A 14,310-nucleotide genomic window follows, 5' to 3' on the forward strand; every position below is an offset into this window, starting at 1 on the left:
ATCCAGCCATCTCATCCTCGGTCGTCCCCTTCTCCTCCTGCCCCCAATCCCTCCCAGCATCAGTCTTTTCCAATGAATCAACTCTTCGCATGAGGTGGCCAAAGTACTGGAGTTTCAGCTTTAGCATCATTTCTTCCAAAGAAATCCCAGGGCTGATCTCCTTTAGAATGGACTGGTTGGATCTCCTTGCAGTCCAAGGGACTCTATAGCTCTAACTTATTTCTCACATTTTATGTATGAATGAACAGTTCGGAAACGTGTAGAATACAATACTAGGTATATTGTTCAATTCAGTTCAGTCGCTCAGTCGTGTCCAACTCTTTGCGACCCCATGAGTTGCAGCACGCCAGGCCTCCCTGTCCATCACCAACTCCCGGAGTTCACTCAAACTCACGTCTATTGAGTCGGTGAGGCCATCCAGCCATCTCATCCTCTGTCATCCCCTTTTCCTCCTGCCCCCAATCCCTCCCAGCATCAGCGTCTTTTCCAGTGAGTCAACTCTTCCCATGAGGTGGCCAAAGTACTGGGGTTTCAGCTTTAGCTTCATTCCTTGCAAAGAACACCCAGGGCTGATCTCCTTCAGAATGGACTGGTTGGATCTCCTTGCAGTCCAAGGGACTCTCAAGAGTCTTCTCCAACACCACAGTTCAAAAGCACACACAGGTATATTGTAGGTTCTACATATAAATTATATTCCCTTTATTTGGCCAGTGGTTTGAGAACTGAAGTGATAAAGAGTAGGGGTCTTAGGGTGTAGGATGTGCTGGTATACCTGATCAACCTCTTAGAGGTTATTTCAGTGCCAGGCCCTCTTAAGTAGAAATATTAATAGTTTACACGTTCGTGCATGGATTCATTGATTCATGCAAACAAATATTTCTTGGGGCCCTTCTATGAGCCTGTTCTTGAAAACAGCTATTACAAGCATTTCGCTCAGGATGTCTTTTTCGTAACCTCCCCACAGCACGCGGCGGTGGAAGACACATACTCCTGCCAGCAGAGGGCGTCCCCTCGCCCTCGCGGCGTGATCTGGGCCCACGACGCTTTCAGGCTCCCACGCTCGCTCCCGAGCGCGGCTCCGCCTGCCGCATCACGTGACGCGGCCGCCGAACCAGAGCGGCCGGTCCCAAACCGAGCTAAATTCGTTGCCAGTGGCCTCTGCGGGTGCCACCACAGAGGCTCATCTGAAGGAGTGGGGAGGCTCGTGGAGCTGATGCTTCCTCTTCCGATTTCAGGTCGGCTCCTGTTCCCTCTCACCTTTCGCCGCTGCCGTCTCCCCGAGTGTTTGCATGAGCTCTCTCGTACGGGGAGGCCCCGGTGACCATGTAGGGAGGGAAGAGCGAGGAAGCTCCGGGAGTGAGGGACGAGGTCAGCGCTGTGTGCACGCCGGCGCCCACCACATCCACAGCGCGGGCCGGGGGGCCCCTCGGCCCAGGTGGGACACTCGGGCCTGCAGTAGTGGCCTGGCACCGAGCTCCACGAGATCTCGCGCGGTCTCGCGAGAGTCTAAGTTGAAGGAATATGGCGACGTCTAATCTGTTAAAGGTAAGACCCTCAGTCCGTCTCGGATTTCTACTCCGGGAGCGGTGGGTTCAGCTCTCGGGGAATGGCTCGGTTCCGGTTCAGCGGCGAAATGGGGGAGTGTTCAGGGGTTGTCTACCGGAAGGGAAGCCGGGGAGGCAGCCGCCGAGGAGTGGAACGCGATTCTCCGGCCTTGGGGTCGAGAGGCCCTGGTTGTCCCTGGTGCCGGTTGCCTGGTGTATGAAAGGCCCGGCCGAGGGCTGACGGCGGGCCGTGGTCTCAAGGGGCCAGCGCTGGCCCGGGACCCCGGAAGAAAGGTGGTGCAGCGTCCTGACGGATCGGTCAGTTAGTGTCCTTAGGGTCTCAGTTTCTTCTGAAGCGGGAGTCTTCAGACGGATTAAAAAAAAAAAAGAAAATCCCAGAAAATGTTGCTAACAGGTTTTAATGACTTGGACCCCCACCTCCTCAGTTTCTCTTCTCATTCTGTCTGCGCGGAATTCCAAGTCAGAAGGCTGCCCCTGAAGCCCCAACTCCCTCCCTTAACGGCGGGCTACACCTTCCCTTCTCTTCTTCCTTTCTTGAGTTCGTATGTTTACCCTTTTTAACTTAGGAAACTGTTCTTCAACCCCATTACAGCACGCAACCAGATGACTACAGTGGAAGCACTGCCGTTGGCTTAGGGCTTAGGAAAGTTGCCTTATCAAAGACAACCGCTAAAGTTAGTTTTATGTACTTGGCATAGCAAGGGGGATCTAGGCCCAGAGAAGCAGATTCTCTACCATCAGTTACAAAGTTGGGAGAAGAAGGAGGAAGGCATGACACTAGTTTCGTCTGTGGTATGTTTGTAGTAGGCAATACTTTATACCTTAAAAGTATTACTGAAATGGGGGTAGTGGATGAACTACTTCTCCCTCAAAAACCCTGTCAGTTAGGCCTTCAGACAGTGTTGATAGAGAATAGAAAATATATTAAAACTTAGTGTAACCTCATTCTTGTCTTCTTTAGACTACTGATACTAACTGTATTAGTCCCTCTAATTTTACTAATTTTAGAGGTAGTGTGTCTTCTTTTGGAAAAGGGAATGGCAACCCACTCCAGTGTTCTTGCCTGGAGAATTCCATGGAGAGAGGAACCTGGTAGGCTACAGTCCAGAGGGTCGCAAAGAGTGACACGCCTGAGCAAACACATACACAAACACATACACACCGCCCCGCCCCGCCCCTCGCCCCGCCCCTCGCCTCGCCCCGCCCCACCCCTCCTACCCAACCCCGCGTCTTCTTTTAAAAGAGGGCGGGACCTAGAACTAGACCTAATTTCTGCTACTTAGAATTTCTGCTCCATGACTTTGGGCAAGTTTCTCTCTGTTCCTGAGTTTCCTCATCAATATAATGAAATTATCAGTAGCATTTATTTCATAGGAACTTTGTGAAGATTGAGTTAGTATATATATAATCTTAAAACAGCGCCTGGATCTTAACTGGCATGCAATACACATAAATTGCTACAGTTACTACTGCTGTTTCTCTAAGAAGACCAGTTCATGGGAGTTGAGTAACTCACTTCTTTTATAGCAGTATAGCAAAGTTCTAATATATTAATTCAGAAAGAAAACTTTAACTTGCAAAGACTCCTGTTAATGTATCCATGCATTTACATAACCAATAGTGTATTTTATTAATTGAAATGTGTTTAAGAAGTAATTGTTAATTTTTGACTTATTGATAACGTGGATATAAAGCAAAGTCTTTTTTCCTCCCAGATTTGTGTCTCAGAAAAGAGTGAGTCACTTTATTCTACTCCATACAAAGCCTTACAAAGCATTGTTTGGAGGAGATATAAGTCTGAAGCTCCTTCATTCAATACTTTTAAGTCGTTACCTTGTAGAGATTATAAATCTATATGTATAGCACACACCCACCTATAAACTGAAAATGACACCTGAATGTATAGAAATAGGTGCTTAGGACTTAGGTTAAAAAGATCATAATTCAAGCAGTTCTGTAACTCAAATAACTTTTATAAATAAAAGGAAAGTGATAATGTTTTGACAAAACTGGTAAAAGTCACAGTCTCTAGTGAATACGAAAAGATGACAGATACACTGGAAAATTTTCAATAAAATTATTTAATGAGATGTTGAAAAGGGGGAAAAAGAATTTCTCAATATTTTATGTAGTATGTGATTTTTAAATACATACAACTAACAATGGATATTATAAGTAAACATTTGATTCTTTTATCTATATCACCAAAAGTTTCTTTATTTACATTGGTCAGAAAACTTTTTTTTCCTTTTTTTCTCTCTTTATTGAAGTGTGTGGATGGCGGGGAAGGAGGGTGGATTGTCTTGTATTTATGCCTTTAGAAATAGTTAATGAAAAAGTAGGAAGTTTGTCTTGGAGAAATGGCAGGGAGACCCTTACCAGAATTCATAGGGTCATTTGAATTAAAGTCTGGAGGAGGTTAAGGGGAAGGGATGGACTGGGAGTTTGGGATTAGCAGATGCAAACTACTGTATATATAGAAAATAGAATGGATAAACAACAAGGTGCTACTTACTATATAGCACAAGGAACTATATTTAATATCCTGTGATAAACCACAGTGGAAAAGAACATTGAAAAGATTGTATATATTTATGTGTGTGGGTGTATAACTGAATCACTTTGCTATAAAGCAGAAATTAACACAGCATTGTAAATCAACTGTACTTCAATTAAAATATAAATAGATCAATAAATAAATTCAAGTTTGGTAATACCTTGAATAGTTATAGATCTGGCTAGGGAATGGCCAAGTTAGCCTCATTTCCTTTTTTGACAGGTTTAATAGGCTGGTTCACTAGACAGATGCCTTGGATATGGTGCAATTAGATTTCATCAGAGCATATTTGACAGAATTACCATGTCTTATGTGGTTCATGGGGTCGCAAAGAGACACGACTGAGTGACTGAACTGAACTGATGGTCAAAATTGAGAAGTGTGGCCTAGAAAAGAATACAGTTAGAATTTGACTATCGGGTAAACAGCTGTATCTGAAGAATGATGAGTAATGTCATCAGTGCTGAAGGGAGGCCTTTAGTATTCTGCTGAAAAATAATGCCCTCTTCCTGTGTACCAGTAAGAAGTTAAGTGTATTGAATTTGTGGATGAAGAGTTTGGAGGGATAGCTAATATATTTTGAAAGATAACATGATTCAGAACTTTGTTAAGAAACTTAAAAGTAAAAACCTAATGCAATAGAAACCACCTACTTTTTTCATATTGGAATTTGATTGTATTAATAATGTATTCACTAAAGCAAGTAGACCTTTGCTGGATAATAGAACTCCTTTGGATACACAAAGATTTTGTGTTGTATATTTTGACATATGCAATTACCAGTTGCTTATGGGCTTGCCTGGTGGCTCAGATGGTAAAGTGTCTGTCTACAGTGCAGGAGACCTGGGTTCGATCCCTAGGTTGAAAAGATTCCCTGGAGAAGGAAATGGCAACCCACAGTACTCTTGCCTAGAAAATCCCATGAACAGAGGAGCCTGCTGTCCATAGGGTCGCAAAGAGTTGGACACAACTGAGTGACTTCACTTTCTATGGGCTTGCCAGGTGGCTCAGTGGTAAAGAATCCACCTGCCAATGCAGAAGACACAAGTGCCTTGTGTTCAGTCCCTGCGTCGGGAAGATACCCTGGAGGAGGAAATAGCAACCCATTCCAATATAATTGCCTGAACAATCCCATGGACAGAAGAGCCTGGTGGGCTACAGTCCATGTGGTCACAAAGAGTTGGAACTGACTGAAGCGACTGGGCATGCATCATGCATCTTACTCCAAATAGCCGTTCAAATATTTTTTGTTGAACCTAACCCTATTCAGTTCTTAGCACATTATCTAGCTATTTGAATGGCCTTAACTTCCTTGGTCAATATCACAACGTTTTCTAGTTTCCCCTGTGTTCTCCTCTTTTCCAAGGCACCTGCTCCATTGCCTCCTTCTGCTTGTTCTTATTCGGCTTACATTTTCCCACCAGGACTTAGCAGCCAGTCCCCTGTTATTTTGTTTCAGTCGTCTTTATCCTCACCTCTCTTGTGTTTCTCACCGACCTCCCTTCTCTCCTTTCCCAATATAATTATTTCTCAGGATTTAATCTCCATCATTTCTCTATTTTTGTAGTTTCCTCCCTACCCTCCCCACCCCTCCGCAAGTCTTAACTCCCATGATTTCACTATTTTTATCTCTTAACTCTGATCTGAGAGCTAGGCCAGAGCACAGTGCTGACTGTATCAGTTTCCTGCTCATATACCTTTGATAGTTCACATTCTTTGAGATCTTTCTAGTGAGGTCTTCTCCCTAATATCTCTCTCCTTCTTCCCCTCTCTCCCCCTTCCTCCCACATGTGCATGAGCTTGCAGGCACACATACACATACATTCCTTCCCTCCCTCCTTGCTGGTTACTTTTTGGTTTATTATTGTAGCAGAGTCTTCAAGACTTTTTATGTTTGCTGTTTCTTGTGTTAGGAATATCCACCCCCCACCCCACAACCTGTTAAAATCCTATTTAGGTCATCAAGACTCAGCCCAGATAGCTCCTTTTTTCTGAGAGCTCTCATTTGGAATTAGTTGTTGCCTACTCTGCACGACCATAGCGCTGCATCAGTATCTTCAAGTACTTACGTTTTGCCTTTTATGTTAGTTACAGGATCTGTTTGTGTATCTTAACTCCCTTTCTGGATTGTAAGCACTATTAGTTTAGGGACTTTATAATTTGTTGATGCTTTAACCATTTAATGTGGTGATTATTCATGGTTCATTTCAGTTCAGTTGCTCAGTTGTGTCTGACTCTTTGCGACTCCATGGACTGCAGCACACCAGGCCTCCCTGTCCATCACCACACCCGGAGTTTACTCAAACTCATGTCCATTGAGTTGGCGATGCCATCCAACCATCTCATCCTCTGTCGTCCCTTTCTCCTCTCACCTTCAATCTTTCCCAGCCTCAGGGTCTTTTCAAATGAGTCAGCTCTTCGCATCAGGTGGCCAAAGTATTGGAGTTTCAGCTTCAGAATCAGTCCTTCCAATGAATATTCAGGACTGATTTCCTTTAGGATGGACTAGTTGGATCTCCTTGCATTCCCAGGGACTCTCAAGAGTCTTTTCCAACACCATAGTTCAAAAGCATCAATTCTTCGGTGTTCAGCTTTCTTTAGGAGAAGGCAATGGCATCCCACTCCATACTCTTGCCTGGAAAATCCCATGGACAGAGGAACCTGGTGGGCTGCGGCCCATGGGGTCGCTGAGGGTCAGACACGACTGAGCAACTTCACTTTCACTTCACTTTCATGCATTGGAGAAGAAAATGGCAACCCACTCCAGTGTTCTTGCCTGGAGAATCCCAGGGACGGGGGAGCCTGGTGGGCTGCCGTCTATGGGGTCACACAGAGTCGGACATGACTGAAGTGACTTAGCAGAGCAGCAGCTTTCTTTATAGTCCAACTCCAACATCCATACATGACCAGTGGAAAAACCATAGCCTTGACCTTTGTTGGCAAAGTAATGTCTCTGCTTTTTGATATGCTGCCTAGGTTGGTCATAACTTTCCTTCCAAGGAGTAAGCGTCTTTTTATTTCATGGCTGCAGTCATCATCTGCAGTGATTTTGGAGCCCAGAAAACTAAAATCTTCCACTGTTTCCTCATCTATTTGCCAGGAAGTGATGGGACTGGATGCCATGATCTTAATTTTCTGAATGTTAAGCTTTAAGCCAACTTACTTATGGTAGGTGCTCCATAAGTGAGTGAGAGTTGACTGAAAAGAGAAGTCCAGTGCAGTATCCATGCATTGTAGATGCTCAGTAAATGAGCGTTGGTTGCTTAAAGGGAGGAATTTCTGGCTTTATTTCCTTCTAATTAACTCTAGAGAGAAGGGGAGAGAAACGAGTAGAAGTGTAAAAGCAGCCCACAAGACAGTCCAAACTTACAAGTGAAATGTGAAGCACTACTTTTTTCAGTGGAAACTGTTTTACTCTTTGAGAGGAAAGAAAATGAAAATACAAAGGAGTGGTTCAAAGTGTGTATAGAATTAATTTTTATTAAAATAATTTTATAGACTCATGTGCAAGGCACCAGGATATAAAAATAATGGGAAACAATGTCCATGGTCTTAGGGAATTAACCAGATATTAAAGGTTTTAAGGCAAGAACTTTAGAAGTGTTACCATGTGTTGGATTGGTCTTTCATAGACAGAGAGGATCACTTCTGGTGTGATGATCAAGAAAAGTTTTATTTAGAAAGCATTGGAACTGGATTTTGAAGAAAGGTAGACTTTTTGTTGGTGATGATCAGGGGAAACTTTGGTAGAACATGCTTGGCAAAGAATATGAGTATGATACCCAGATTTGAATAATGTCAGTGAATGTGATTAAGATACACAACTGGAATTATTTTTTAATGTCTATTTAAACATAAACAAGAGCCTTATTTAGAATCTAACTTTTCATTGGGTTGATGGAAATTGCCCTTTTGAATGAGCATCTAAGGGGAATGTGATCCTTAGGGCTACTGTCCTTCACTCCAGTGGCCTGACCTAGAGATCTGGTTACATTTGACACTCACAGCTCAGGGAGAAAACCAATTCAAGGGTGCATATATTGGCCAAGGGTAGGGGTGGGAGTGGGAATAGAAGACTAAATCGTATTATATGTGATACTTACTATAAAACTGATTATAAGTGTGAAAATCTTTCATGTTTTGTGAAAATAAGTGAGTGAGCAGTTACCATAATCTGGAGGTGATATATTACTTAAAGCTACTCACAGGAAATGACAGTTTAAGATAAACTGTGAGAGATCCATCATTTATCAGTGGATTAGAAGAGGGAAATTTTAGGTTGCAGTGAGATTTCAAGAGGATGTTAGGCATCCAGCTGGTGGACAGAGAAAAATGAGACAAAGACAAGTGTTTCTTATTAGGTATTTTGCAAGGGTCCTAGTGAACCTAGTTATATTATAGAAAGTCACGGCTCCTGCCTTGGTGTAGTGTATACAGTAAGTTTGTGCCTAATCAGTTCTGTTCACTTCAGTTCTTGTCTGACTCTTTGTGACCCCATGGCCTGCAGCACTCTAGGCTTCCCATCACCATCTCTGGGAATTTGCTCAGACCCATGTCCATTGAGTTAGTGATGCCATCCAAACCATCTCATCCTCAGTCATCCCCTTCTACTCCTGCCTTCAATTTTTCCCAGCATCAGGGTCTTTTCCAATGCATCAGTTCTGGCTCTGCTTTTTAATATGCTGTCTAGGTTGGTCATAACTTTTCTTCTAAGGAGCAAGCATATTTTAATTTCATGGCTGCAGTCACCATCTGCAGTGATTTTGGAGCCCAAGAAGATAAAATCTGTCCCTGTTTCCATCGTTTCCCCATCTATTTGCCATGAAATGATGGGACTGGATGCCATCATCTTAGTTTTCTGAATGTTGAGTTTTAAGCCAGTTTTTTTCACTCTCCTCTTTCACTTTCATCAAGAGGCTCTTGATTTACTCTTCACTTTCTTCCGTAAGGGTGGTGTCATCTGTATATCTGAAGTTATTTATATTTCTCCCAACAATCTTGATTCCAGCTTGTGCTTCATCCAGGCCAGCATTTCTCATGGTGTACTCTACATATAAGTTAAATAAGCAGGGTGACGATACACAGCCTTGTTGTGTATTCCTTGTCCAAATTCCATTCGCAATTTGGAACCAATCCATTGTTCCATGTCTGGTTCTAACTGTTGCTTCTTGACCTGCATACAGATTTCTCAGGAGGCGGGTAAGGTGGTCTGGTATTCCCATCTCTTTAAGAATTTTCCATAGTTTGTTGTGTTCTACACAGTCAAAGGCTTTGGCGTAGTCAGAGTTCTGACAAAACGTAGTCCACTGGAGACGGGAATGGCAAACCACTTCAGTATTCTTGCCTTGAAAACCCCATGAACAGTATGAAAAGGCAAAAAGATGTAGCACTGAAAAATGAACTCCCCAGGTGGATAGGTGCCCATATGCTACTGGAGAAGAGTGGAGAAATAACTCCAGAAAGAATGAAAGGACAGAGCCAAAGAGAAAACAGTGCCCAGTTGTGGTTGTGACTGGTGCCTGATAGGCTCTGTAAAGGAACAAGTTACAGCTCAGGTTAAAACATAGGTCATTATACTTGGAGTACATAAAGGTAATATCAAGGATATTTGATCCGTATAACTGGGCTTGTTCATTCCACAAATACGTTTCTATCCCCTCTCTGTTGGATTCTATTTTAAGTGTCAGTAACACAGTAGTGAATATGATAGACAAGGTCCCAAGTTCTTTGGAGCTTATATTTATAATGTTTAAATACTGACACTAAAGGAATAAGTAACACTTTGGGTGGTTTTTATAGTAATGAGGTCTGTGATGAAAACAGTATAATCAAGAGTGCTCAGAAGATGGTGCCACTATTTTGCTTCCTTATTTACAACAGAAAGTCATTTTTCCTGTAAGTATAGCTTTCAGTTACGTTCTATTGAATTGTTCTTTCCTGCTATTTGATGACATTTCAGCCAGATCCCAGAGCTTTCTGTTTTTTTTTTTTTCCAAGTACTGTTTAGGAAATTCCCTGGTGGTCCAGTGGTTAGAACCCTGTGCTTCCACTGTGGGCAGGGCCGAGGGGGCAGTGCTGGGTTTGACACCTGGTCAGAGAACTAAGATCCCATAAGACGAGTAATGTGGCCAAAAAAAAAAAAGTACTGTTTAGTCTGAATTAAAATTTCATTCTCATAGCTAATCAAAGTAGCTGTTTTACTGGCTTTAGATCTTGGCTCTGGATTTGCAGAAAGGAAAAGGGAAGGGCATTTTCCTTCGGGTGGCTTGAGAAGGCCTCTCTGAGGTGACAGTGACCCCGAGACCTGAATGATCTGCTTTCTAGGCAAAGGTCTGAGGCGCGGTGGTAAGCTTGGCATATTTGAGTAACATCTTTAAAAGGGTGATGTGGCTGGAACATAGTGAGAATTGCTAGTATTCAAATACGTACTGTAGTTTTGTGGTTCTTTTGGTTAATGGGGATTGCAAATGTGGTTTCATATCACATAACTGAGAGCAATAGTGGCTTGTAGATGTTATGGGAACCCACACATTCAAATAGCTAGCCTCATAATTTACACAAAAATTCTAAAATATACAGATTTGTTTTCTTTTGAAAGTTATTAGAAGGCCATCATTGGATATAATCCACATTCAATAAACTGGGAACTTTTTTTTTGGCCACACTGTGTGGCATACAGGATCTTAGTTTCCTGACCTGGGATCAAATCCATGGCCTTTTACAGTGGAAGCAGTGAGTCCTAACCACTGGACCGCCAAGGAATTCTAAACTAGGAACTTCAAAGAGGGAACAAATAGAAACATTAAACAACTAAGCTCTTTGTATTGTGGTAAAAATGTTATAGGCGTGAAAGAATACAGGTGACAAAAAGTAATTGCTATCAGTTGTGTGACTGTTATTTCTTGTCTTGCCTTGCTTACAACTTCTCCTTAACTTTTCTTTTGTTTTTGTCATCCGTGAAGATGTAGCAAGAAGACCTATAGCAAAATAATTACATTCTTTGTTTCCTTCTAAATATGCAACATTTGACATCATTATAACATATTGTTGTGATATTGTTTGCACAATTTGGTAGGGGTATGTATGTTTTGTCTTATATGTTGTATTAGGATTTTTGGACATTTTCAGGGCAAACTAATAGGTCAGTGTTTGGATTATTTTATTGGAAAGTAAGTGAGTAATTTAAAAATGACTCTGTTGGGACTTCCCTGGTGATCCAGTGACTAAGACTGTGTTCCCGGTACAGGGGGCTTGAATTCAGTCCCTGGTTAGGGAACTAAATCTCGTATGCTGCAGATAAGAGTTCGCACGCTGCAGCTAAGGAACCTGAATGCCACAATGAAGATGGAAGATCCTGTGTGCCGCAACTAAAAACCTGGCATAGCCAACTAGATTTTTTTTTTAAATGACTCTGTTACTTTTAAAACATTTTGCAAGCCAGCAGGGTTTTCTTTTTTTCTTGTGTTTACTGAAGCACTCCTACTTCTTAGCATGATACAAATTTTATATTTGTGTATAAGCAGTTACGCATCTACTCTTTGTTGGGATTAAATAACATGGGATTGTAGTTGAATTCATCGCTTGAAAAAGCAGTTGTGAATTTCAGTGGGAGGTGTGCAGATTTTTAAAGCAATGATATATTCTAGACAGATCTATAAAGCATCTTTCATTTCTGACCTGTAACACCTCCACCCACTGCAGGGCATTACAAAAATTTATTTTTTCTGTAATTTATTTTCTGATGCTTGCTTGTTTGTTTGAAACAAACAACAGGGCTATAAATATGAGATTGTGGAACTTCATTGTCAATCTGTTTTATAACTGATTATTCTACTAGGCAGTATTTTTCAGGTAAAGCTGAATGTATTTAATTTGAGTCTGGGCAGCCAACATGCTGTATTAAGAGATCCTGATTCTTTGTACTGATTAGAGCCGGGAAACGGAGCTGAACCTTTGCTCGCCTGTTTTATTTTTCATCTTTATTTTAGTGTTTTTATTCTCTGTCTTCTAATTGTGAGAAACTTTACACTGATTTTTTTCCCTCCTTAGCCCTCAGGGAGAGATCTTAAGTAAAAAGCAGTTCAGTAGTAGATAAGTTTTTATCTTATTTAAAATAAAGAAGGGAGAACACAGAAAAAAAGAATATGAGGAGTTATAACTTCAGCATTTGCTTTTATTGGACAACATCCAAAATGCATCGCCACTTACAAACCTTCCAACTCAAATGCGTCATTCTCCTGCCATGTCTTCTGTGATCAGTGATCCCACCAGCCATTCATTAAAGTCAGAGACACTGTACTAGCAAGTGAATTACTTGAGAACCTTTCATTTATGTGTCCCAGTGACTAGCATAATTCTTCTACAGTAAGCACTCAGATGTTTGTTGAATGAATTAAGTTGTAATAATAAATGATAAAGAACCCCAATAAGTTCAAACTCTTTCATTAGTAGTTATTTTTTCCTCCTTAAAATTAGTTGTTTGGGTTTTTAAAAATACAGGCATCATCAGAATTTGTGTAAACATTTTTTTTTGCCTTTAAAGAAAACCTAAAAGCCTTTTTTCTTTTTTTTGACTCCCCATTTATGGGTCAAAAGAAATGTAAAAGTTTTAAAGGGAAGCATAATGTGAGGTTTTTCATTTCAGTGGAAAAAAAATTTTAAACTTTTTTGGAAAATAGTGTCCTACTCCTCCGCCAGGTTTAAAGAGAAATATGTCTTTTATGTATTGATGCTTTCACTTTGTGACTTCTAGATAATTGCCACTAAATTTTTATAATCATAGATTTTTTTCCCTTCAATTTATAAGCCTGATGAGATGAAGCCAAGGGCTGAAGCTGGTCCATAGTTTAGAAGTCCCACCAGTCCTCTTCCAGGAAGGATCCAGGGAGTGTTTAAGAATGTGACAGAACTAAACTGCTTGGACTTGACCCCTTGCTCTGCACTTAGTGCTTGTAACCTGAGGGAAGTGATCTAACCCAGTCTCAGGTTGCAGTGTATAGTTTTCTCACCTCTAAGTGTCACCTAACACATAGGGTAGTTGTAAAAATTAAATGAATTAATATTTGTAAGTATTCAGAATCTGACACATGATTAGCAATCAGATATTTAAAGTAAAATGATCACAGTGATGAGAATGATCTATATTGAAGTTAAATGATAGAGGCTAAAAATAGCTGAACTCATATTTTTTCCCACAGATCTTAAATATTTGAGCTACCCATGGAAATGTAAAGGAGACTATTTGAAGGTAAAAGGAAACACTCTTTTGTACCACATTTATCACAAATACAAGATTTATTAGCTTGTATAGCCATATGCCTTATATTTTTTTTTTATTTATTTGGTTGTGCAAAGTCTTAGTTGTGGCATGAGGGATCTAGATCCCTGAGCAGCGATCAAGCCCAGGCCCCTGCAATTGGGAGTATGGGGTCTTGGCTACTGGACCATCAGGGAAATTTTTTTCATTACAGTTTCAAGCATCGGACGTACTCTTACCTCCTTCTGTTTTCTAACTCAGTCTAGTGCTCCTATTCTGATAATTCGGCTCCACTAGAGTCTCCAACTCACTGATTCTACTTATCATTTAATATCTTAAGTCTGTGGGTTTATAGTTTTCACCAAATTAGGAAACATTTTGGCCTTTATTTCTTCAAATATTCTCTGTACCCCAAGATTCTGGTTATATGTAGGTGAGGTCATTTGAGGTTGTCTCACTGCTCACTGATATTCTTTTCATTTTAAATTTTATTTATTTATTGAAGTATAGTTGGTTTACCATGTTGCTTTAGTTACAGGTGATTCAGTTATTCACACACACACATATTCTTTGTCAGATTCTTTTCCCTTATAGGTTGCAAAATATTCAGTATAATTCCTTGTACTATAAAGTAGGTCCTTGTTGGTATCTGTTTTATTTATAGTAAGTATGTATATATTAATCCCAGATTCCTAATTTATCCTCCCTGATACTTGTTTGAAAACATCTTTTGTTTCTGTGATGTTTACGCTTTCTACTATCTTCTTGTAAATGTGTGGAGTACATGTATAATAGCTGGTTTAACATTACTGTCTACTAAAACTGTCATCCACATCATTTCTGGATCAGGTTCTGTGGTTTGGTTTTTCTCCTGATCGTGGGTTTATATTTCCCTGCTTCTTTGTCTCCTTGATAATTTTTTTTAAACTTTT

General features: G+C 41.0%; 1 protein-coding gene across 1 annotated transcript in view; it reads left to right on the forward strand.

Annotated features, from left to right (window-relative positions):
• The first annotated feature begins 1,120 nt into the window (after positions 1 to 1,120).
• The window catches only part of CUL5 (cullin 5), a 128,356-nt gene continuing 115,166 nt past the window's right edge, over positions 1,121 to 14,310 (forward strand). The window contains exon 1 of the mRNA XM_040257920.1: positions 1,121 to 1,545. Within this exon, the coding sequence (XP_040113854.1) occupies positions 1,522 to 1,545 (24 nt within the window). The 5' untranslated portion in view covers positions 1,121 to 1,521. The remainder of the gene's footprint in view (positions 1,546 to 14,310) is intronic.

The sequence above is a fragment of the Oryx dammah genome, unplaced genomic scaffold (genome assembly GCF_014754425.2).
Source record: "Oryx dammah isolate SB20612 unplaced genomic scaffold, SCBI_Odam_1.1 HiC_scaffold_17, whole genome shotgun sequence".
Taxonomy (NCBI): Eukaryota; Metazoa; Chordata; class Mammalia; order Artiodactyla; family Bovidae; genus Oryx; species Oryx dammah.